Source organism: Hetaerina americana, unplaced genomic scaffold (genome assembly GCF_022747635.1).
Source record: "Hetaerina americana unplaced genomic scaffold, ioHetAmer1.1.p SCAF_3, whole genome shotgun sequence".
NCBI classification, from domain to species: Eukaryota; Metazoa; Arthropoda; class Insecta; order Odonata; family Calopterygidae; genus Hetaerina; species Hetaerina americana.
In genome coordinates, this window is record NW_027286874.1 from 43,443,451 (window position 1) to 43,470,501 (window position 27,051).

General features: G+C 35.5%; 3 protein-coding genes across 11 annotated transcripts in view; 1 reads left to right on the top strand and 2 right to left on the bottom strand.

Moving 5' to 3' along the window:
• Positions 1 to 18,646, bottom strand: LOC139691094 (uncharacterized). Of its 2 annotated transcripts, XM_071588851.1 has the most exons (9): positions 18,270 to 18,646; positions 17,801 to 18,035; positions 13,470 to 13,590; positions 12,227 to 12,435; positions 9,822 to 10,054; positions 8,301 to 8,421; positions 7,918 to 8,221; positions 4,331 to 4,495; positions 1 to 708 (listed from the first exon to the last, which is right to left on the bottom strand). In XM_071588851.1, the coding sequence occupies exons 1-9, from the start codon at positions 18,293 to 18,295 to the stop codon at positions 566 to 568; spliced, it is 1,557 nt and encodes a 518-aa protein (XP_071444952.1). In that variant the 5' UTR covers positions 18,296 to 18,646; the 3' UTR covers positions 1 to 565. The 2 variants fall into 2 exon arrangements, with proteins under 2 accessions (XP_071444952.1, XP_071444953.1); XM_071588852.1 differs by lacking the exons at positions 12,227 to 12,435; positions 13,470 to 13,590.
• A 71-nt stretch (positions 18,647 to 18,717) lies between these two features.
• LOC139691096 (mpv17-like protein 2) lies at positions 18,718 to 24,591 on the top strand. Of its 2 annotated transcripts, none has more exons than XM_071588854.1 (4): positions 18,718 to 19,243; positions 19,406 to 19,626; positions 23,843 to 23,971; positions 24,485 to 24,591. In XM_071588854.1, exons 1-4 carry the CDS (start codon positions 19,084 to 19,086, stop codon positions 24,497 to 24,499), a joined length of 525 nt encoding a protein of 174 aa, XP_071444955.1. In that variant the 5' UTR covers positions 18,718 to 19,083; the 3' UTR covers positions 24,500 to 24,591. The 2 variants fall into 2 exon arrangements, with proteins under 2 accessions (XP_071444955.1, XP_071444954.1); XM_071588853.1 differs by having other exon boundaries at positions 18,722 to 19,243; positions 19,388 to 19,626.
• The window catches only part of lqf (epsin homolog lqf), a 41,176-nt gene continuing 38,685 nt past the window's right edge, over positions 24,561 to 27,051 (bottom strand). For all 7 annotated transcript variants that reach the window (XM_071588846.1, XM_071588845.1, XM_071588847.1 and 4 more), the window contains one exon: positions 24,561 to 27,003. In XM_071588846.1, the coding sequence (XP_071444947.1) occupies positions 26,741 to 27,003 (263 nt within the window). In that variant the 3' untranslated portion in view covers positions 24,561 to 26,740. The remainder of the gene's footprint in view (positions 27,004 to 27,051) is intronic.

The window sequence follows — 27,051 nt, forward strand, 5'->3', positions numbered from 1 at the left end:
TTCAGCACATTGCAAAAATAGGCTCCTCGAAAACAATTACCATTGAGGTAAAATACAGACATTCATTATTTTTAAATAAATGCATTTTCCAGCATGAAAGATATCCCCATGCAACACCCCACAGTCACAAACTGACTAAAATGATCTATAAACATTCCAAGATAGATTTCACCATGCAAAAAATGCACATTTTCTGAAATGATGCATACCTTTTTAAGTTTTGTGATACTGAAGACTAGTAAGTAATAATGTATAGGTGACATAAATACACATGAGATCACATATGACACAACTAAAGGAATAAGAAGTCATAAAGAAAAAAAACTATCATCGCAACAAGTACAACATTAACTTTGATATGTTGAAAATAATAACAGCAACAGTAATCATCTAACAGAAAGAGGCTTTCATAAAATACATTTCAAGATTTGTATCACAGATTACTCAAACTTGTGAGCAAAATCACCCTTTAATAAGACCATATAAACATGGCAATTTTATTATCAATAGAAAGAGAAAATGAGAAAAAAATATGCACACCAATAAATGAAAATATCAGGCCTAGCTAATTCAGAGGAGATTCACCAACAGATTTTATACCAGCCAAAATTGGTACTGTCATATGGCCAGTGAAATCAGCCATGACAGCAGCAGCTTTCAGTAACTGTGCCAGTGATGGAATACAATTTCCATCATCACTCTCCGCAGCTGGAAATTTAGAAAATATTTGTAATTAGGGTTTTGCTAAAATTTTAATTGCCACAAATGACATATTATTAAAAAAACCTGCATTTTTGTGAATCCAAGTATATTTTGATAACGTTCATTTTTTTGGGAAAAATAAATAGGATATATAATAAAAACTCAAGAAATTTACAAAACAGGCCAACAACCTCTCTGTGTGCTTTTTTTATAGTTGAGACTACATATACAGTCACAATAATTATAATTCATAATCAATCCAAAGACATAATATGTTTTGTTCTTTTTTACCAAAAATCACAGGCTCAAAATAACGCACCTTTTTTCTACCTCATTTCCAACTAAGGAGTAGTAAATTATCAATCAGAAGGTGCACATGAATAAGAAGTCATCTGTTAACATTAAAAACCTCCCCTATGGGACTCAACCTTAATGTGGTGAGAAAGATAGTGTATTTCTGTGGCCCTGAGAGCTACGTTGGCAGGAGCTTAGGCAGTAGACAGCTCCTGGGATAGGTTTTATTATCAAAGCTAAAATGAAACAAGGCTACCTTGGGTTTGAGCCACTGGGAGATAGAATGGGTAGGTTAAGGCTCAAAGGACAATTTAGAAACATATCTATTACCTTGGCTTTTGCACCCACAGACGATACCGATGATGAAGAAAAGAAGGATTTCTAAGATAAGTTAGAAAGAGAATGTAGCAAGATACCTAAATATGATGTGTTAATTCTCCTTGGAGACTTAAATGCAAAAATAGATAAAGAAGATTTTGTACAAAATATAGCTGGAAAACACATTACATGGTGAAACAAATGAAAACTGAAAGATGCTATGTCAGATGGCAGAAACTAATAGGCTGATAATTGAAGGTACCTCTTTTGAACATAAGGATATACTCCAAGGGACCTGGAGAATGCCAAACACAGGAGTAGTCAATTAAATCAACAATGTTCTGCTGTCCTGAAGGCATGCATCCTCAATCATTAATGGTCTAAGGTAAGCCCCTAACTACAACTCAGGTCATTACTTAATAAAGATTTGGTTTAATCAGGGACTTGCAAATATAAAATGATTAAACTTTGTCACCCAATGTCAGGAGATACTGAGTGAGAAGGTAGCAGAAAGCACAGAGGGTATGGCAGAAAATTCAGTAAGACAAAGTAATCAGGAATAAAATAAAAGGCCATAGAAGTGGCTGCAAAAGAGATCGTAAGCAATAATTAGAAAAGGTTGAGGAATGAAGAATGATTTGATGATGAGTGTAGAAAAACCATTGAAAATAAGAATAAAGACAGAGTGAGCATGATTCAGAGAAGGACAAGACGGAACAGTGAGAAGTATAAAGAAAGCAGAAGAATAGCAAATAGAACATTGAAAAAGAAGAAGAAAAAATATTTAAAGAGTTATATGAAAAATTTCAAAGGGCAAAACACCCAGAATAAAATTAGAAAGCTATACCAGGAGAGCTAAAAGGATGAAAGAGTTTCAGCTAAGGACTAGAGCCTGTATTGCATAAGTAAATAAGACTGAACAGCTAAATACTGTGGAGGAAGAAGTTCTGGGAAGGTGGATTGAGTATTTCACAGAACTGTTGAATTGGATAAAAGGTGATGATGAGATTAAAGGGCCAATGTATATGAATGTAGACCCAAGAGTTGATACACTATTATTAGAGGAGGTAGAGATAGCAGTGAAGTGACAGAGAAATGTGAGAGGATCAAATCATCGGTGAACTGATCAAGTGTGGAGGAAATGAGTTAATCAGAAGCCTTGACAGACTGGTATGTGAAATATGAAAGAGAAAAGAAATGCCAGCGGAATGGAGGAAGGGTCTCTTATCTGTCCTACGTACAAGAAGGAAAATAAACAGCAATGCAGCAACTACTGGGGGGTCATATTATTAAACGTCATTCTCAAGATCTTCTCTAGAATACAGAAGAGACTGAACATATATGCAGAGGAACTTCTTGGAGAGAACCAATGTGGCTTCAGATCAGAAAGAGGCACAACTGACAAAATCTTTGTAATTAGCTATAAATGGAGAAATGTTATGAATATAATATTGACCTACACATGCTATTTAAGGACTTTCAGCAAGCATTTGATATTAATATGAAAAAAATGTTGAATGCCATCGAGGGCTTTGGAGTACCAAAGAAACTAATTAAACTGTTAGATATAACTATGAAAGGATCCCAGATGAACGCCTTCATTGGAGGGAGGAAAGACTGCTAAAGCCTTTGAGGTAACAACAGGTATGCCACAAGGGGGTTCTCTTATGGCTGGATTATTTAATTTGATGATACATGAAACAATAAAGGAACTGAGATTAGGATGAACAATAATATACGTCCTCCCACGCTTATGCTGCTAATATGGCACTGATGACAAGGAATATCAGTCCCCTCAAAGAAAAATATGAGATACTAGAAGAGAAGAATTGACAGATGGAACTCAGAATTGAAGGAAATACATAATAGTATACGAATATTCCTCCATTGGAATACATGAGAAGAAGCCAAAATATAACATTAGGAAAACACAATTTTGAAAGGGCAAGATGTTTCAGTTACCATGGCACTGTTCTAAATAGTGAAACCATAATGACAGAGGAGATTAATGAAAGGACCATGGCTAGGAATAGAGCTTACTTCACTAACATTAAGTTACTGAAATCAATACTCCTATCAAGGGACTTGAAAGTTAAGATCTATAAAATGCTAATTAGACCACCATGGCCAAGATTAGATCACCGATGAATCTGAAGCTTGGACTTGAGTCAGCTAAGAGTGAAAATTCTTTATATGCATTTGAAATAAAAGCCCTACAGATGATCTTTAGACCAATGAGAGAGGGGGAAAGATGGAGAATATGACCTAATATAGAAATAGAAATAACTCACAGGCAAGTCAATAAGAGGAGGAGAAGCAGTAGACATGTGAAGCTCCAATGACTGGCTTGGCTAGGTCATGTGGAAAGAATGCTGAAGAGGTTGCAACATGGGAGCATTGAGGAAAAGAGGAGGATCAAGGAAATGATGAGTAGAGGACAGAAAAGGATTTGAAGATCACGAGAGTTACAAGATGGCGGGAGAAGGCTCAAAATAGAGGAGAATGGATATGCATCTTGAGGGAGGTCACAGCCAACACCAGGCTACAGTGCCAAGGAATAAAAACAAGAAGTATTTAAAAGCAATTAAAAAATAATCACAAGATCAGTGGTGCACAACCTGTGGTCCACATGCAGGTCAATATTGCTTTTTATACAGCCTGCAATCAATGATGTTGATTTTCCACAAAACAACATTTGACATCTCACATTATAACTTATTTTCCTGGAGTTTTGTTGTAGAATATCATTTAAAATCCCAGTACCATAGTTATTTCATTTATTAACTGAAGTAATAAGCTAATTCAAATGCATGAAGTAATTTCTCTATTTATTACAATTTTACTAATGCCAATGGCAAGCTTGAAAATTATAAAATTGTGCAGCCCATTGAGAGACAGAGGCTGTGCATCCCTGCCTTACACTTACGCTAAATGAGAGGTGAAACCAATATTTTAGTTGAGATAATACATGAATTACTCTGATACTTCGTGTAGTCTAAAGAATGTATTTACTTACTTGGCTTATCTGAATCCAAAGAGTCTAACACTTCTGTGATAATTGGATGAACATTTTGCAGTAACTTCAGTTGAATGAAGTACTCATGAAGCTCAAGAACAGCATTTTGAAACGATATCCATTCACAAGTTTTGTTGTAGTAGAGAAATGGGGGCATTTCCACTCCTGAGAATTTTTTATTTCTGTGTCAATGTATGTTTAGGCATTGAAAAATATACAATACACGTGACACAGACATGCAATACAAATAAATTATGAGTTTCTTACCTTAAACTGCCATTAATGATAACATAGTTACACAAACACTTCCTAAATAAATTACCACCTCAAGGCAAAAAATTTTCTATACACTAACGAAAAATATTGTGATTTGTAGCCTGATGGGCATACTACGATGTTTAGCAATCTCACAATGCTGGTGGTTTTAAATACAAATATCAAGGCTTCCAATATCATTAATTATTCAGAAATAAAAATGTAAATATATAAACTTGTTAAATCAATAAACATGACCATTATACCCGAGGACAAAAAGAGCAGTTTGAATAAATCTATTATTATCATTGATATTTTACCAGTTAAGGTAGGTATTCGATGGACACAGCATATAAAACAGTACATGATACATACACTTACCTCTCCTGACAAAACACAACCTGACATCTGACAATACAATAAACACCTCATCATTCATTTCCACTTACTTCCTTCATTACATTCAACATGCCTATCCTGTTTCTATACCTCTCTCATTTGTCTAATATTCTTCCCCTCTATCACAGTCTTCAACATCCCATGGCCAATCCAAATGCTCTGCATCCCTGGCTCCTCTGGTTTTCTCCCAAAACTCTCCTCTCCTCCCTCACAATGCCATTTACTTGTTTGTTCTCCTTTGTGTCCATTTCACTTTTTACATGCCGACATTTAACAGGCCTCCAAATCTATGCCTATTGTCTTGCTTCAATGAGCCTTTCTTAAAACCATTACCCTATGTCCCTTACATCAATTCCCTCCTACTTGTAAAATCTCTTGGCCCATATATATTTCTTCTGCTTATGTTCCGGCTACTTTGAACAAATTGGTCCAAAACACTTCCAAGATACTTCCGATGCCTGGTTAAACTTTTCCACCAACCCTAGTTTATGAACTCCTATTTTAATATTTGACTAAGTTTTCTCTCACTCAAAATCCACAAACCTTTGTTGTGTTCACATTTATTTTCATCCCATACATTCTTATTAAACTAACTTTCCAATGCACTCAGATATACTTGCGACCCCTTGGCTGAAAGGCAAACTAAGCTTAATCATCTGCAAACCTAACTGATTTTATTCACTGTCCACTGTCTTTCACTCTTATCTCCAGCTCTTCCCAAGCCTCTTACACCATTTCCTTCACATATACATTGTAAATCATGGGTGATAATGGAAATTCCTGTTGGACCCCATCCCACTTCTCCATCTGTCCCTTCCAACTGAGCAGCCTGAGAAATACAGGGTTCGTCCAGAAAATAAGTGTACTGATTTTTTCCCGCCGCTCCAGGCGCGCCCAGCACCGCTCTGACGGGCTGCGATTGGAGGGGGGTTTGTTGGCAAGCGACGCTGAAAAAGGCAGTCGGCTCTGAGCTGTGGTGTAGTGAGGAGCTCTGTTAACGCGAACCTCCACGCTCGACCCACGTCACGGAACGCGATGCCGAAGTTTTTGGAGCAGCGTTATTCCATCAAATTTGCGGTAAAGCTTGGGAAATCGTCTACCGAAACTGTCGGTATGATTAACCAGGCTTACGGGGAGTCAGCCATGTCCAGAAACATGATCTTTCGGTGGCACAAGATGTTCGTGGAGGGCAGAGAAGAGGTCGACGACGAACCACGGCCTGGACGCCCATCAACGACACTCACCGACGAAAATGTGCCAAAAGTTCGCGATGTACTGAACTCTGATCGTCGTCTTAGTGTTCGGATGATAGCAGAGCAGTGTAATGTGCCAAAAACAATAGTGCACGAGATTATTAGGCACCAATTACAGATGCGAAAAATTTGTGCAAAGTTGGTGCCGAAAGTGCTCAGTGATGATCAAAGACTCAATCGTTAGGAAATCGCGACACAACTTGCGGATCACTGCAAAAATGATCCACATTTTTTAGAGAACGTTGTTTCGGGTGACGAGACGTGGATCTTTGAGTACGACCCGGAGTCGAAGAGACAAAGTGCGGAGTGGCACACCCCATCATCACCCCGTCAAAAGAAAGCTCGCATGAGCAAATCTCGGATCAAGGCGACGCTCATTGTATTTTTTGACAAAAGGGGAGTCGTCCACTACGAATTTGTACCTGAACGACAAACTGTAAATGCTGCATTTTACGTCCAAATGCTCGACAGGCTTCGAAAACGAGTCGCCCGCGTCCGGCCAGCGATCAAAAACATCTGGCGGCTGCATCACGACAATGCGCCGTCTCACACCGCGCTTGTCGTGTCGGACTTCTTGGCCAAGCACGCCGTGGCAACGCTGCCGCACCCGCCCTACAGCCCGGACTTGGCACCACCGGACTTCTTTCTGTTCCCGAAGATAAAGAGGAGTTTGAAAGGAACGCGATACGGGACTTTGGACGCCGTCAAAGAGGCCGTGACGACGTGTCTTCGAGAGGTTCCCGATGATGCCTTCGCGGGAGCGTTCCAGGAATGGGAACGCCGCTGGAACAAGTGTATCGACTCACAAGGGTCCTATTTTGAGGAATATTAGCTTAAGATATGTAAAAGTGTAATAAATTTTTTTTTCCTGAGCTCAGTACACTTATTTTCCGGACGAACCCTGTATATAAGTTAAGGATAAGTCTCCTATCCCTTCAATCAACTCATATTTTCTGCAATACAATCATTAATTGTACGCAATCCAATTGATCAAATCCTTCTCAAAATCTATGGAAGAAACAAATGCATCCTGGTTGTATTCTATGTTCCTCTCCATTCCACTGACCTCATAGCATCAAGACACATATATGTGCCTTTCTCCTTTCAGAAACTGAACTCATCACCCCCTAGGTAATCATTTACCCTTCTCTCCATCCTCTTTATTGATGATCATGAGAATCACTATTACTACATGTGAAATCAAACTTATTATTCCATAACCCTTACATATGGTTGCCTTTCCCTTTTCTGGAATAAGAATTAACCCTGACCTGATGAAATCTTCCAGCCAAATTCTTCCCTCACGAACATTAGGAATGTTTCATAAATAATAAACTAATTGTTTTAATTCTTTTGTGCTTTGATAAATCAAATTTATATTGCATGTAGGTTCATTCTGAGATAGAAGAAAATATGAAGGTAATTCATGATCCTCAACAATTTATGCATAATTTCCTTTGAATAAACATTGTATATAATCTATTAAGGCATGGAATTCACTATCATAATTTACATTAATTTAAAGGGGAAAAATTGTTTTGCTTAATGTGTGTTTTGTTTTATGAGAAAGATTCTGGAATGAATTATTCTCACTGTGCAATGTTCCCTTGTATATTAACTTTCATCATATCATTATGAGAAGAACCTTTATCAAAAGATTACAGAAAAATCATTACACACCTAGAAAAACTGAAGACATGACTAAAGGATGCCAGCATGGAGACTCTTTCCAATTAAATTTTTTTTGCATCGTTAATTTCTTTTGCACATAACTAAGTTTTGGCTGATCGAGTTCATTTTTCAGATTGAACTTGGAAGAACACTGTATGGAATGGAAATTTTCCTCCAGCTTGTTGATGGTATCTTTTATGTTGCTCATTTCCTTTGCTGTTATTGTCTCATTCTTTCCATATACCCATCCACAATATGGTAGTAAACTGGTCAAAATACCATGCATGTCTGGTTCCAAGTCACACCTTGAGGTCTAAAAGAAAAAACCTATATATGACTTAAGGCCTTCTTCAATATTCACATACTAATGCCCCATTCAAGAAAATACTTACTGAAGAATTACACCTTTCAAGGAAGTTTTCCTTAAGCATCAGTTCCTTTTTACCAGCTTTCCTATTTGAACCAGCTAAAAAATGATAAACCTCCCGCAATACCATTAAAATTTCTCTGTGCCTGAAAAATAAAAGAATATACCAATTTGAATTTTGTCATTAAAAAATACTAATATAATGACTGAAATATGAGAAAAAATTTTCCACTGATGAAATGAAGGAAGAGGAGCTTTGCATATTCACTTATAAAAAGTAACTTAGTTCATTTTAACATTCATAACAGTTCATTTTAAGTTTTACATATTCATTTACAAAAATTAACTTAGAGGGTAAAACAGTGTGTGTCTTTATGGAGTCATTAGAAAATTTTATGAAAAGGTATGGACAACCAAAAGAAGGTAAAAATAGATATTTAAGGGAGAGATAAAGGGAGAAAATCAAAGAAACGAAATTCACCATGTTTCCACACTGTAATTCTAATATATTATCTCCCATGCCACATTAATTGTATATTAACTTTATATTCCCCAATAAATTTAGCAGCTCATTAAAATCATATTAAAATCAATATAAATCATGGGCTGACTGACTACACTATGCAAAATTGGGCATGCAAAGTTCACATATCAGTGTCAGGGGGACCTGTTCCTTTCACTATACTGCCAGCAGTTTTTCAGAAAATTTCAGAACTTGGGCTAGGGCATGTACAAAGTTATTTCTTGGGCTTGAACCCAGGGCCATTCAGTCAGAAGCCAAATTATTTACCCACAACTGTAATGCACTACCAATTAAAGATGCAATCATGAATAATCTACCATACACTATAACCTAACTCAAGAGAGTGTCTGAGCATACAAAAGAACCAGTTGATGTGCATAGTAATTCAATCTCACTCTCACTTAGCCAGAGGTGAGCCTGGATGGTGACATGATATTTCCTCAGATGATAGATAACAGTAATGGTTAAGAGTGCTATTTAAGACATTGCCTTATTTTAAAGACAGTTCTCCCTGACATGCTATTGTACAAAAATGAAGGATCGCTTTAATCAATACCAAGGGCAATGAGCATGAATTGAACAACTGATATTTTAAATAAGCATGTATCAACAATTTTTTTTATCAAGAAAAATACTTGCTACCACATGAAGTTGCCATACATTTATCCTATGACACAATACACAAAAGTGTTGTACGTAACTCAGGATAAATTTTGATAAAAAATATCCAGCTGGCAGACCCACCCAGAGGGAATTTATCCTTTTGAAGTTAAAAATAAGTATCCAAGAATTATAGCTGTTTCTACATTATTCACAAAATAGATTTATTTTAAGAGTTATGACAAATCATCAGCACACTGTGTAAAAATTAATTATTACCAACTCATTTTTTTGCACTTGATCATTTTAATTTTTCAAGAGTTCAACTTCTAACTTAACTCAATATCTCAAAAGACTGGGTGGAAGTCTAAATAGAAAAATGCAAGATAACTATGAAGTATTATTAAAAAAACAGACTCTTACTTCGGAAGTTGTGACCTTAAAGTTAATGCTTCACACAGCATTGACTCATGATCTTTGGAGCTTTGAAGAAGTCTAGTTGCCAATGCTGAACCTTCTTTATTATTATAAGCCTCTCTTGTGGTGTCCTTTTTCTCCAAACCAAGATTTTGTTTATTTATCTTTATGAAGTCCTTATTATTCCTAGCAGCACATTGCCTACTATTAAGTCCAACAGACTTACATTGCATAGGACCCTGTAGAATAAATGTTTTTGGTCAGCACTCATTGGTAAAAATAAAGTATGATACCACAGTAATCATTACACTCCTAATCACCAGGATGAAGATTGCCTAAGTTATGGATTAACCAAGTATTATACCTGAAGTGCTGTTGCAAATCAAAAGATTTTTGAAATGATTCATTACCGTACTTAATGGAAGAATTAATACAGTCAATCAAAAAGTGAATTCAAGGAATTTCCATTACGCACTTGGCAATTCAACACTCATGTTCAATTCAGGATTTAAACACATGACCTTAGGGTTTGATGGCACAAATATTAACAATCAAGTTATAATGTTACATTCCCCTAATTATACTAAATGGCTGATGCACTGCACCAAGCGTAACATAATCATTCAAGGAGAAAGGCAAAATAATTTGATTTTGTTACAAAAATATATTTCCATACACCTATGCCAAGGACCCAAATGATGGTTTGAAAGATGAGGGTACAGCTCTCCTGACCCTAGAAAAAGTAAACTTCACATATTCAGACCATATGGCCGGCCAGTTCATTTCTTCTTCACATGACACTAAAAATGTTTTGGATCTCAGAAAATCACCCAGCTTGGGACTAGGTGAGGACGTGTGCTAGGGAGGTTATCATTGGATATCAGTAATGAATCAGTGAAGCAGAATCATTTGAAATTTAATGAAAACATTTATCTAAAGCCGATGAATTCCAAACATATGCGTCATTCTAAAGAAAATAAAAATTATGCAATTGATGAATATTAGCTCAAAAAATTCAATGGTATGAATAATTGTCAAAGTTTTCTCTCGTATGATTCACTAGCAAATACATGTTTGTCTATCATGAGCTATTATAGTTCATGCACTGACAATATAACATTGTACCAGGCCTGTCCAATTCAAGCACTATGGGAGCTCGGTGTGGAAAAGATATATATATGTTGATATGCTCAAACAATAGCATATGTAAATGTGTTATTCTTTCGTTAAGTACATAGCACTCCTTTTCATTTTACTTTTGCTGCCTTCCAGTCTTATTTGACATCATTGATGGAGCATTATAAATGTATGATCTTCTAAATGGCCATTTCTATCATTTATTGTTATTTCACACAACTGTCCACAAACTGTAACAGATTATAGGCATTGATATATGAATAACAATGTGTCGAGGAATTAAACTATGTGAGGTAATTTCTCACGATACAACCACTGAACAATGACTAACTCATTATGACTCACTGAACAAAGTATTATTAACTGAATAAGATGAAACAAAAATCACACAGTTTTATGAAGTCACCTTTGTGCTTGATTTAATATAAGATGACACGTAAAGGATGAGTGAAAAACAAAGCAGTTTGCAAAATCACCTCACTCTAATCATGCTTCATTTGCTAAAAAAACAATAGGCAGATGGCAGTAATCTGTAGTAAAAGAGAATGCTAATTTTGAAGAATGACAACTATGCCATTTGGGTAGTTTGGGCAAGGAGACACCATGGCAATCAGGAGTGCTTGTTGGCAAGCCATCTGCCCAAGCTTTCTCAGGAGTGGATCCCCAAAATGAGAAGCAGCAAGATATGAATCTGAAGGAAATTTGAAAAATATATTAGAAATTTACCTAGAGACTTTGTCATAATGAACATAAAACATTTTCACTTAATTAGAGTAATGCCATATATAATTTCTTATAATTCACCTATGCAGGTCAAAGAACCCTACACTCCTCACTGTCACTCTCAACTTTCTTTTCCCAATGATTTCATCATTATATTTACTCTACTAGCACTGTAAGAAGTCATGCATTATACTGATGAAAACCAATGTGAGTAGCAGACCTTGAGGTCTGTAGCATCAGTGTGCTTTGGAGTCATCTCAACAGTCAAATACCATCGAAAATACTATATGTCTATGATTAAAAGTCTTGATTTAACTCATTTTTGGACTTATTTAAAATTACAGATCATATTATGAAATGTAAGATTTTAAATTTAGAAATGTTACTCATACAGCACATAATATGCTAGACTTATTTAGTGCTGAAAAATTAGATAACATCCTTCGCTTTTATTTATTTAAACTTTATAGGAAAATGACAATATTATATGAATATTGAACAATGCAACATCTTAAACAAGAATGTCAAGTAAAAAATTATAAATTTTATACCATTTTCTTGTCCAGGTGACAGTGGTTCCTTTCAAGTGTCCTACACTTCTTAACTTCACTGTTCTTAGATGCATCAACCAGAGATGGCATACTTTTAGATTTAGACAGGGAAAAATCTTTTTGATAAACAGTTTTTATATCACTTTTTGTCACAGCTTTCTTTGCAGATTTCACACCAGAAGAAATATACCTACTTTTAGGTGCTGGGCCTATGAAAAGATTCTCTTATTACTCAATGATATGCCTTGAGCAGCAGACAATGTGAGAAATTAGTACCATAATGACATGTTAAAAAATATATTAATATACAAATTGTGAAAGTAAAATAGCAAAAATAAGAAAATCATAAGTACGGATGATATGTACTCTGAAAATAATTGCTGGGGAAAATGGCAGAGGGTGCTGTACCGGTATTGTATACAATTGAATACTGGGACATTATTTAGTTCTCACTCACATGCTTATCCCAGCATCTCTTTTACTCTTCAAAACAATAAGCAAAGTGCTTTTATGGAGTGGTCATATCAGCTGCCTCATTGCATTCTCCTTTATCTCATCAACTGACCATTGGGAAGACTAAGCTTTTATTTCAGGGTCATAGCTGTAGACCCATGACTCATCTCCCGTAATGTCTTATTTTAGAAAACCAGGGTCCAAGTCCCTTGCAACCGCAGTACAAATTCTTGACATTGGTTACAAAAAAGAGGATGTGATGAGACAGCCGATGACCATTTCGGAGAAGGACTTATCTGGTTGTTTTGAAAAGTGGAAGAGATATTGGGATAAGTGCATGAGGCACAAAGGGGAGTACTTTGAAGAGGACTAAGGACTCATCGTTCTAAGTAGGCTATTTTTCTCCAAATATTGCATGGCTGAATCTTTCAGAACAGACCTCATATCCGCACTGTTAATGTAATCAGTCTAAAAAGCTTTTTGACAAAAGCTCACATGACACTCATTGCTGGCCTCATCCACACTTTTCCATGTTAAGGCTTAGCCTAGTTGTAAGTTTAACTACACCATGTGCTAAGACTAATTTGTCTAATCCACTATTCAATTACATCACCAACATAATGTTTACTTTTTAGGGAAATGTTATTTCCAAATACCTATCTCATTGTTGGACTCTAATAACCAGGATAACATCATGTCACTTAAACGACAGCACCCTCAATTACACCATTTATTACAGATTATACAGTTCTAACTAAGTAAAGTAAAAAAATTAAATTATTTCAAATACCCTTGACTCCAGATGGGTTAGTGGTTTTGGTAATTCTTGTCATTTTATTGTCCATAAATGAAAAAACTTTTGACTTGTGACTCTGTTTATTCACAGCTTTGTCTCTAACATTTTCAGCAATCTGAAAGGAAAAACTAGGGTAAAACCTTAACTCTTGTTGTTTTATTAATTATTAAATAAAACTGCATCATTTCAGCCTGTGTGAACTGTGAACTGATTTTTTATATTACAAGCTGTTTGAAAGGTCTAAATTTCTATAATCAATATATAACTGATCACCATTGGGATTATTTCAAATTTAATGAACACTCCTGATATATGTCACCATGAGCAGGGTGCATTTCTCATAAGACATTATAAATGACAATGCAACAATCTAATACGGCTTTATGTTTTCAACTAATGACCACCATTTAAAACACTACACTCACAGGAAATTTAATGGGGCAAGAATGATCTCTGAGACCTTTATATGCTAACAGATGGCTTCAATGACAATAAAATATTGGATGCTAGTTGAATGGGTACAACAGGTAGAATTGCAAAGTAGCATGAAATGCTGAAGGTATAGTTTTCTAATGAAAATAATGATTCAGCACTGTTTGTCATTGGTTAATTAAACTATACAAAGAGATTATGGGGCAACTGGAATCCTTAGAGCGAGGAACATCTTTTTTCCATAAGATTTTCTAGTACTTCCTCAACACTTTTCACATTTTGGATAGTAAGTGACATAAAATACAACTTATTACTTGAATAGCCCTTTAACATTCTTCTCAGTTTAAATGCAATTCCTCAATGGATTAAATTTTGCAACCTGCAGAAACAGATCACAATAAATGAATTACAGGCTGAAAATGCCCTTACACAGTTTGGAGAAAAACATTTAGCCAGCTACTTTTCTGTTAGTAACTGGTTAGTGCTGCTAGGAATATTTAACCCAGTTTAACATTCACCATTTTAATTTTATTTATACACCAATGCCATGACATAGCCATATGGTGGGTGATGTCCAACTATTGAGGGGAAGGTCCCAGGCTAAAATCTGGTAATATCTCTCACTACCCCAGCTTCACTCAGCCTTTGTGGTTTTACTGGGCATCAGATCTTCCTGGGAAACCAAAGGTAAAGGAAATGTCCCTTATGCACTCTGTGTCAATTTCATTAGTCAACTTTATGGTCCATATATATTTTTATAGGGTAACCCTGGAGTGTGATGGTCCAACAGGAAGAGCACTGGGTTATTGATTGGAGAGAGCGGGTTGCATTCTGGGAGGTACCTCTGGGCAACCTCTCCTACATCTAAGCCGTGCGATATTTTGGGTACCAGATCTTCCGGGGGACTCACAGGTGCCCCAGGAAAGGAACTGCCTACCTTATCTTGATATGCGAATTCATTTACTGTATAGGGTTAAGTATAAGGTGAGCTCTACCTTTACTTATCAAACCAATCTTTGGGTTAATTACTGTGGCTTTTATAAAACAACCCTATGGGCTTTATCACTTTCCTCATCTATTAAAATAACCTCCTAGTTGATTATTGTGGTTCTTACTTAAGCCATGTCATGAAAGTTTTATACAGACAAATATTTGGTGCTCTGATAGTCATGGAGATAGAGCTTTTAAATGCCTCTCCATGAGAGTTGAATGACCAAAATATGTTTTGGAAATATATCATAGATGTAACAGCATATCTTATTAGCCATTAATTGTTTTTTGAGTAGATACTTATACATGTAGAAATGATAGATATAAATAGGGAAAAAACTCAAATCAGTGGTCAACAAAATTATTTTTCCAAATGGTTATCCACAAGATATACTTAAATAACTTCTGAATGGATTACAACCTTGATGTGGTAGAAGGCTTGCATGATCTTATGACCAATAGAGCTGTGCTGATGGGAGCAATTATCATTGCTCCTAGTCGGATCACCTATGCTAGAAAGGTCGAAGGGTATGAGGTGGTCAAAAGGTAGTCTAGGCAGCATCTGTTCCTCAGTGAGGTGGCTGCAAAGGTGCCAGACCCCAGTGGGCTGGCTACATCAATGATGGTGTCACATTAAAAACACTATTGAGGAAAGCAACATGAAGCCACCTCAAATATTTATCCTGAGAAATGATAATGGACACAAACAAGGAAATGAGTCCTAGCAGCTTAGTGACTCAGCCCACAGGGATGATACAAGGGATGGATAAAGGAAATATAGACATGTCAGGTCTGTGTGAGGTGAGATAGAAATATATCAGAGATTATTGGAGTGATAGTTGCAGAGTAATATAGTTGAGGGGGAGAGGATCAGTGTGAGATAGCATGGTACTGAATAGGAAACTGAGAAGGGTAGTGAACATGGAACAGGTGAATGATAGAATATTATTAGTATACATAAGAAGAGACTGGATCAGTAGTGGTAATCTGGGTGTACATGCTGAAACGCAGTGAAAGGAAGGAAAAGAAGATTTTATGATCAGTTAAATGAAATGATTGCAAATGTACCTTGAAGAAAAACCTGATAACTATGTAGGATTGGAGAGTGGTGCTAGGTGAAGGAAGAGTTGGGGAAGAAGTAGGAGAGAACAGCTTAGAAGAAAACGATGACTGAAGGGATATAACCGTAGATTTTTGTAGGCATAATAGGTTAATTAAAAAAAAATAAAACATGGCTTAAACACCACAGTACGGTAGATACACGTGGAAAATGCCAGGAGATACAAGAGATATCCCTTGGGTAATATTATGGTTTCGCACATATGTATTTAGGTATTTTTAAGAAGAAAACTTTTAAGAGTTTTCCAGGAGCAGATGTGGATTCAGATCACAAATTGTTCAAGAAGGGTAATGTTAAATTTAAAAAATGAGGAAGAGAAGGAGTATTAAAAAATGGAATGTAGAACACTTAATGGGGCTAAAAGAAAAGTGAGCCAGGAGGCAGTTGATGAAATACAAAGTTAGGATAGGGGGATGGGAAAAGTAGAAGAAAGATGGGATTATCCCCAACAAAAAATAAAGAAACAGCATACAAAACCAAAGAAATGAACACAATTGGGTAGAAGAAAGCACAAAAAGCTAAAAAAATTGTGGCAAGAAACTAATATGGGAAAGTAAACATGATGGAAAGAGTGGTACAAGGATTTGGAGACTTTACAGAGAGAGAGAGATAAAATGAGTGTGCTATACAAAAAGATGAAGGAAATGCCAGGATGTAAGAAAGAATATTCCATCTATGCTATTAAAGCTGTCAAAGGTAAAATATCAATCGAAAAAGATGAGGTTCTGACCAGTTGGATTGAATTTATAGAGGAATTATAAGATAAAAATAACAGCTCAGGAAGTTTGGATATGAAAAGGGAATAAGATTAAATTAAGGATATCTAAGAACCAGGAATACTTGATTGCAAAATAGAAAAGGCATTTCAGGAGACAAAATTGAAGGCTATGGGAATAAAAACATCCCCACAGTACTACTAAAGAATTTAGGAAAGTGAGGAAGGAAGAATTTTTAAGGGCTCATTTTTACCATTCATAAGGGAGGCATTCGACCAGAGGAAATTGTTAAATCAAAACTCATATTCAACCCAATAAAGGAAGAGCAGCAGTATGTAAAGACTGTGGGACCATACATTTGATTTCACTAGAACAAGACCAAGATTTTAGACACTTACGAAATGTTTTGGAGTGTTTGGGTGGGCAGAGTAGTAGGGAAATAATATAACTGAATTAGATAAGGAAGCACTTACAAATATGCAGTAGCTGATAATATGCACCTTAAGTAAAGACAAGGAATAAACAAGTGACAACTTAAATATGAAGCATAATGATTTCTTTGTGTCACCTTTGTCAAGGCTGGGGAGTAACATGCTTTGTATTAACATAACTATAACTTTAAAAAATAATTTGACAAGGAATATATACATACATAGCAGCTATACTATAGTTAATTTAATCTTCCTTGCCTGAAAGATTAAAACAATGGATTGTGATTCTCTTCAGGCGACTAAAACAACACAAATCACAATCCTAAAATGATCTCAATGAAATAATTTTTCTTTAAAAACCAGTAGAATTAGAAAAAATGTTGCAACAATGAAAAATTCTGCTTTTAACTGTCCATAACCCTCCAATATGCTCGAAAAATGTTCATGCATATAATACTGTCCATCTATTGCGGCAAATATTTCACTCATTAATGAAAATTACTCGGAACAAAGGCATTACTATACGATACGAATCGCATAACTCCTATTTTGAATGTTTTCCAAATTATGCAAATTCAACTTGACAAGTTTTTGGGGTATTTTATCGCATAGAATAAATTAATATTAAGTGTATACCTGCAATATCTTTTTAATTTCTTCTTCGAGCAACATTTCTTCATCTTGGTCAGAGGCCTGTCCTTCACCATCCACTAAATTTTGATGAGTGTCGTTTGACTGCTTTGTCGTATTTCTCCTGAGCAAATGTGATGACGGTACATTTATAACATCTTTTGCAACACAAATGCTTTTCATTGATGTATGGTCATAGTTGGAAGACATCTCAATCAGATTCTCCAACTCCTGAATTAGGCTATTATGAAAAGAACCACAGAAATAAGGTATAAAACATGATTTAGTTCATGGTTTTGTATATGATCTCTGTAGAATAACAAAAAGAAATTGGGAGAATAAAAAAAATCGCCGAATTCTATACCGGTAAAAGTAATGAAAATGAATCAAATTTTTTAACTATAACTATACACTTATTTCAGAGAGATGTTGAAATTAGAGACTACTGAAATTTACCATAAGATGAATGTCTTACCGTTGTAGCGCTTGACTTTCAGCCATGAAGTACCAAAGTTTACCTTTCCTACAGCTACTGGTAACTCACCAAAGGTACTAAATGACACGTGAGAATATATTAGTAACTATGAGCATTACATGCTTTTTTGATTTCTATTCCATTCCTGCATTTATTCGGTGTCTTCCTCGACGCTATAATAGTCTAATTCAAAAGATTACAGAGGTTTCGGATTCTGTTCGTCATTTTATAGTATATATTTTTCAAATACCGAAAGCATGTTTCACGATTTAAATTTTCCAAAAAAGACTAAGAAAGGAGTGGAAGAAAAGGTCTTGTGATCAATAGCTAATAGGAATAATTAGTTATATCATATCAAATTTCTCAAAATTCCCGGTACTTCATTGGCATGTCTTACCGATTATCATTCAATTCTTAGAAAAACAAACTAGTTACGGAAATGAAGAGACGGCCATTTAAATATGATTCTTAAACAAAAACGAATATGATATTTTTCCCCTGTTCGTGGAAATGATTTCCCTTCTTCTTGATTACTACTTTTGAGTGAATCATATTGCTTAGTTTTCAAGTTTACTGTTGGATGTATCCTGCTTTATCTTGCTAGCAGTATACGTTCGTACGGTAGTGCCTGATGTAGAGACCAACCTGAGTAGTATGCAGGCGTCGTGTGGAAAATAAACGTTTGACATGCTATTTCGGACTATATATTTTTGGAATTGTGTCGGAATTTCCTACGTTAATATATTAAAATAAAAATTTAAAACTAACGTGCAGTAGTGATTGTAATTGAAAATTGTTCCTATGTTTAAGAGCGATGGTTAGCAGAGTAGGCAAGTGTCTGCTTGGAAAATATCTTTGGGTTACGAATACATTAAGTAGCGGTGTATTGCTCTCATTCGGGGACAGTATTCAACAATGGCTCGAGAAAGTATCAAATGAGGGAAAAGAGAGACCTTACGACTGGAAGAGAACAGGTTAGACATTTATTTACATGAATCCCCTCGTAATTGATAAAGCCACACAGTTATACTTGTCATTGTGTTCAATTACAAGTATGAAAGGTTATTGCATGTAAAAGTTGAATCAAGTTATTTATTCAAGATTCATCTACTTTACAGGACGTATGTTTGTCGTAGGTTTATCCCAGGGTCCTCCACATCATATTTGGTATACACGGTTGGACCGTGTATTTCCAAAAAAAAATTTATCATCAGTGAGCTATAAAATCTTAGCTGATCAAATATTTGCTGCTCCATTTTTTGCTTTTACATTTTTCCTTGGAATGGGCATAATGGAAGGAAAAAACATCCGTGCAGCAATAGATGAATTCAAGAGAAAATTTATTTCTCTGTACTTGGTAAGTTTGAACATATATACGCATTTGTTGAAAATATTCATGTCAAGTGGGAAATTAAAAATTTTACACCCATCCCATTATCTAAAATTATGCAGTACCTAACGAGTGTATCAATCACATCACATAGCTGCTAAATAATCATGGTATTTCTGGTCAGGGGTAGGGTCTTTGATGGACCCAAAAACTATTCCAGTACCAGTCTCATGGGGACTATTGTTGGTGTGGAGGGGCTTTGGTAAGGCCTACTTTGTCCTTACGGTTTGTTTTCCAAACCATGTTAAATTTGCCTGCCACATATAAGTGGGAGTAATGTCCCACGGTACTGGTATTGAGGTCAACACATCCACCCTCTGTCCACTCACGTTACTTAACTTTGGTAATCTTACAGGAACTGGAGTGTCAATGTGGCTAAGACCTCATGGGAAACTTTAAAAACTTGCCTTTTACAACAGTTAACATCCTGCTCCATGTCCAATTCTTTAATTGCACCCACTTTCTACCTTACTTCATACCATCTAATAAGCCTAATTTTTTCCTCCCTCCACCTCTCGTACCTCTTTTCTTCAGCATCCAATTACTGCTCAGCACCACCTCCATCCAGTTTTCCCATTTTTGTCGATTGGATTTTTCAAATAAAGTAAATATACTACCTACTAATTTGGGCTCACCCATTTTGCCATTATATTTAACTTAGATTTCCGATTTCTGCGAGGTACTTTTTTTATGCTTAATTTTCATATCTAACTCTCATATTGATTTTGTAATGCACTCTGCAGTGATTGCTCTACTTCTTTCATTGAGTGGCTAACTGAAAATTTATCACTGATAAATGACTTCAATTTGCCCTTGGCTTACTTTCATTCATACCTTTGATCCATGGCATGCGTCTCTTACTATTACTTGTATATATCAAGTACATTTGAAAAAGCTCTAGGAAAATGGACATCCCTACCTTACCATCTATCTTTGCCCCTCATAGTTCTCAATCTGATAATCTTACCTAACAGTTTAGGGTTTAAGCCACCTATTCTTGTATTCTTTCCCTGTCTCCTGTAATATGTTAATTGAGTTTGCCTACTGTTCACTTCTTAAAAACCATGAAGTAAGCAAAAATTCTTGATATTCTCTAACCTCTTCACTTTCATGGTTTTATTTGTGTGCCATCGATTTCTAAACCTAATGACATTCATCACAAGTTGTAATATCTTTCCATCCATCCTTTTGTTGATTATCCCTAATACTTCCCCCACTGCATGCAAAAACTCCAATAGTAATTACATACTGCTACTTTTCCATTCCCTGAGAAGGAAATTAATGGCATTGATAGTTCTTCAGTTCTAACTCCTCCTCTATAAACCTATGAACAAGCCCTTAAAACCTTTCATTCAATATTTCCTCAACACTGGAGTAGTTCCACAGAGAAATGATCTATTCCCACTACTTCGTTTATTTTTATTTCCCTATACATGCGGGGGTTATTTGAAAATTTCTTGGGATGGAATAGAAATAAGCGACTTAACTCATTGTAATAGTGTAACTATTATATTTTTCTTTGTAATCTCCCTGTACACTAATGCCCTTGGTCCAGCAATGTTCCAATGCCTTGATCCCATCTCAAAAATTAAATTCTTTCAGGCTTGCAAAATACCCATCTACTTCGGCTATTAGTCCTTTGTTTTAAGATTATCTCCATCCATTGAGGAAAATTTTGAGCTTGGGGAAGAGATAGAAATTGGATGGAACCTATTCAGCCAAATTAGGTGGGTGTGGCAACAATTCATACCTTACATCACGTATTTTCGCCATGGCAATGACACTTGCGCTTGGGCATGCATTGTCTTGATGAAAAATGACTTCCTTCTTTGCCAAACCTGGCCTTTTTCGTGTATCTTTTGCAATATAGTTGGCTAGAAAGGTGATTGCTTCAGTTTTCTGGGATGCGAAAGTGATTCTGTTGATAGATTATCTTCCCACCAGTGAAACAATTACTGGACAATACTACGCTAACCTCCTGGAGTTGGTCTCTGGGGTGTAGTAGAGGACCCAAGTGTCATCTGTGGTCAAAAACAGATTCAGAATATCTTGTTGGTTGCTCTTGAAATGGGTCAATTGTTTGAAAATTTCCATTCTGATGCATTTTTTATCCTGCGTCAAGAGCGGCACTCATCTAGCAGATAAGTTACTCATATCCAATTCCATTGATAAAATGTGATATGGCCATTCAGATGACATCACTACAGCTTCAGCAATTTCTCACACTTTCAATCAGCGACCCTCCATACCCATTTTATGCACTTAAGCAATAATTTCTGGAATATTGGCATATTTTGGCCAACCACTACGTGGAGCATCATCTAAGCTGTCTCAACCAAATTTAAACATGCTCGTCCACTTGGAAACAGTTGAATATGAAGGAGCAGTCTCCCAGAGTATTCTGAAAGTTGGCATGAATTTCCTTTGCTCTCATATCTTTTTTTATCAAGTATTTAATCAATGCTCGAATCTCAATTTTGTCCATTTTCACAAATGATTACATGGGCACAACAAGAGAGTCTTCTGCACCATAGATATCTTCCGATAGCACTGATGCATTATGTGCTTACTCCTAAAGAATAACTTATTGCTACGCAGGAAACTCATGTTGCTAGCACACGCATCTATTGGTGATTCTGAGAACCTATCACATTGCCCTCTTATTTCTACTCAACTATAAAGCGTGCCTGGGCTATGTATGTTAATTTATTTCACATTTTTTGTCTATACTCTTTGGCCTCTGGGGTCATATTAAATATATTAGGGTAACATTCTGAGAAGGCATATTTTAGGTTAATAGAGAAGGAATTAAGCACAAGTAGTGATTGGTCCTCTTGTTTCCAAGGTGATGATTATTCTAAGAAGTTTTTTTTCAGGGTGCTAGTAATGCTTCTTTTACAATATTGTTGACTTCTAAGATGAGTTGGTGGTACAATATTGGAGCTTATGAAATGTTTCAGTACTTGGGGTATCCAAGAGGGTGCACCCAAGTTAAGTACTATTTTGCAATTTAGTGACATATTATTAACGGCATTTCCCATAATTCAACCAAACTAAAACCATGAGGGTCATTGTGCCTAATTTATTGGTGTGATTTTTTGCCAAAAAACTATGACCAGAGGTAAAATTAATTTAGCTCCAGAACTTTTTCCTTTTAGAATTCTTGCACCCTAAGGTAAGATGTTCACATAATTGATGAATTTTAGTTCTGAGTTTTTCTATGCCACTTGGGATAGATTCTTATGCAAATCACTAAACAAACTATAGCTGCTCATGGAGAATCGTGCATATAGGAAACAGACTTGATACTTGAATGGCACAATGTAGGAAAAATGTGATCTAAAAGCAGAATTATAAATTTCTAGAACTTCTACAGGGGTATCTTTCTTATTATGAAAGCTTTCCCCAGTATCAGTCAAACCCAGAGTAATAAATTGAGTTCAGAAAATCATTTATTTGGAATTGGTCATGTGTGAACTATATACTTGGGTCTGGGCAATGAGTAATATTATTCTGTGAAACTAATGTAATTCATAAAACAATTGTATGAACTTTTCATGAATTTTTTACTCTATTAAGAATATCAAATGTTTTGTAATATAATATTTTCTCATGGGGAACTTTTGTTATGGGTAAGGGAACTTCCTGTTGCCTAGTATTTTGTATTAAAATTTGTATTATGGCAGTGTGCACTGATCATTGGTTTTTACCAGCAGTGCTTCAGATGCAGCTGTTATCTAATATATTTTCTATTTAAAATGAAAACTCCTCCACAATTTACATTGTTATCACAATGATGATGTTGAATTTTGGGCATTCACAATTTCAGAAAATAGTATGAAGGAGAATAAGTCTTGAAAAGGTGTGATTTTGCACAAGTGGTATTTGGCAGTACCATCTCAAGTTATCCAACTAATATTCTTTAACAGCATCCAAATATGATATTGCAGCAACACTTTTCTACATTTTTGAGTGTGTGAAAGTCTATTGAATAGCAACACTTAATGAATTACAGATCATAGCACTTTTCCACTTGATAAAATTTATTTTTACAAAAAAATAAATTTTATCAAGTGGATAAGTGCTACGATCTGTTATCCATTGTCTGACTTCCACCACATCACGCCTGAAGCTACTCAATGTGAACACTTAACTTGTTCTTACTTTATGTTGTGATTTACAGTTTGATTGGTGCTTTTGGCCTCCAGTGCAGTTCATAAACTTTGTGTGGATTCCTACTACATACAGGGTCATCTATGTCAATGCAGCCACTGTAGTGTGGGATGTTTTTCTGTCTTACATAAAGCATTATGTGAGTGTGGCTACTATGCATAATCTAATTACTGTAATATTGTTTCTTTAATTATTTATATTTTGTGGAAATAAGGAGCCAGTGATTGTTGACTGAATCTGCATCACAATCTCATGAAAGTGGGCTATTTAGCTTATCACTGAGTCAGGAATGGCGGGAGGCAAGGGACCTTAATAGGATTCTATAATGTTTCTTTGGACAAACAAAATTTTTGTATGAAATCATCACTGCCAATTATCATATCCATGGAAATCATATATCACTAAATACATAGTTATTTTTCTAAACAAATATATCATCCCCACTTGAAATGTGATGTTCAATTGTAACTTCAACTCCTTACAAATTCAGGCATTGAAATGGTCAAACTTATGATGTATTTAATATTTAATGTAATTAAGGGGATTTGGAGAAGTCAAGAATTAGAATTAACTGAAAACCATGTGATGTACCTAATCAAAGTTATTTCATGCAACAAAAACAATAATTTACCTCTTTAAAAACTATTTTCAGGATCAATATGGATAGATTCACCTGAATGGCTGGCTTAAGGAACTAGAGCCAAAATAAAATAAGGAAATAATATATATGTAATTACAAGATGGTATTTATTTTGTATCAAAGTTTGATAAAACATCAACATTTGATTAAAAAGATGGGTAATATTGTTAGTAACAATTTATACAGTTTATAAAGCTCTGCTGTATCTACAATTATCTCATTTAAATAAATGGATAAACCACAATCTTGATCTTACCAAAACGAACCAATCACATTATCACTAAATAAGAGGTGTAGAACTTTGTTTAGAGCTCTCTCTTGTAAAAAATAGTGTTTCACATTCTGTGACAGACTTTTTTTTTAATTGTTGGTTTTGAATTTCATTAAGCAGTTAAAGAGCTCCTATTGAGATTCAGCTTATTCGATAACTCATGTTGCAAACAAGAGTCATCTAAAAGCAATGTAACTTTATAGGAACGTATACTGATTTCCCTAAAAATTTCAGTAGTCAATCATCCTTACACAAAAATATGGCATTATTACTCATTTTCTTTCTTAAGATGCATATTCCCATTATTTTAAAAAGGAATTTGAAAACACTGCAAAAATTACGTGATTTTCTTGTGAAGACAGACAAGCAAATTTCAAAAGCTGTACAAATAAGCTAATTAAAATATTTGAAAACTATAATGCCATTTTGTTTAGGAAACCACTTTAAAGATATTCATTAGGATCTGTAACGACCCTGATTACCTATCTGCATCAAGCCATGACTGTACTGACTATTCCCTCTATACAAGTAATAAATTATTATGGAAATGAATGACATCCAATCAAAAAAACTTACATGATTAAAAACATTTCTTTAATCACTTGGAATCTGGCAAGTGAGATAAGAATTTGATTGCATTATGTCTTTTCACTGGAATTTTTAAAAAATATTTGAAGTTTAAATTTTAAGTGTAAACCAACTAGATACCTTATTGCTTTATCATAGGTAAAAACTTCCAGAAAATCTTATACAATAAATAACGCTGCTACCCACAACAAAATTATGAACATGAAGCGGGGAAAGGGATTTTCCTCCGTCAAGCAGTAAGTAAGAAATTCGAACTGATAAGTCAGAGAAATATAAATGAATAACATTCTGATGGGAATAATCGTGTAATAATACAAAGTGACTGTATGGTTTTATGACTATACATAACAGTGCTTGATTTTCTAAAAATCAAGAGAAAGCATGTAAATAACATGAGCAAATTTCACAAAATACTCGGCCACATTTAAATAGTTTTTAAGACTTACCAACTACCGCATAAAGATGGTGAGAATGGGATATTTTACAGAAGTAGTGGCTACTAAATAGGCTATATTACATGGGAGTTAACACACAAGTGAAATACCATACAAGCCAACCCAAAAAAAAGTATTCATTAAAATTTTCCAAAAAATAGCATATATGTATATAGGAAAACATTTTATAACTGAATGGCCACTAAATTAACTGTTTTAAGGAAAATTTGTCAAATAAGACTTAAATAGACTCCTTGAAGAACTGTACATAGTAAATGATCAAGTCTATTTGGAATAAACATTCTCCACCAACACCATTATATACATCTGCAGAGGTTCAAGGTTATTTGACACTCTGATTCAAACTTTTCCTATCACCAAATTCATTTGCATCATTACAAAAAATAACAAAAATAATTACAAAATTTCATTTTCAGTTCAATCCAGGACATTCAGTGATAAAAATTACTGGGTCATAATCATCCTGCCCTTTAAAGGCCAATCGTACTGCCACCACAGTTGAGGCACATGCTGTGAGTCACTCTAAGACTTTTCCATGATTCTTAGCATATCGGATATAAAAAATTAAATTCACAGCATTCAATGGTGTGGTAATGTCCTTACTGAAAAAAACTAATTAAAAACCAATATGATAGTTACACTTTGATACAAAAAAAAAGAAGATGGGAAGAGGAAAGCACATTTTTATCACTTAAAGAAGTACAAAAACGTAGATGTAGTAATCTTTTAAGGCGCTGTAGAGAGGGACGGATGGGAAGTGAGCCAAAAGACCACAATACTTGGGAAAGCACTCCAGTCCTCTGCCTTTACACCTCCCCTCCCCAACACACTATTGACCAAAAAGTGTTAAAGAAGGGCTCCCACAAAAAAGCTGCCCCACATCCCACCCGTTTTTATCCTCTTCCCCCCTGCTGTCTCGCAGCAAATCTCTACAACAAAGGGGGAGAGTCAACATCATGAAAGGAATGGGTTTGGCCTCTGACTCTCTCCTATTACACGACTTCCACCGCCTGATGAATTGGGAAGAATGGGGGTTGGCAGCACTGGATTACCCCATGGTCTTGGTTCCACTGTTGGCAATGGTACAAAGGCATCCTCAGGTCCCATGAATGGACTCTTTCTGGAAATTTGCTGAGGGTGAAAAATGGCTGATTGCACAGTTGATGAGGGTGGAATCACTGGTGTGGGTGAAAACGGATTGGATGTGGCAGCAGGAACTGAAACATAAGAGGAATAAAAAATGTTTAGCTGAACTGATGATGTAA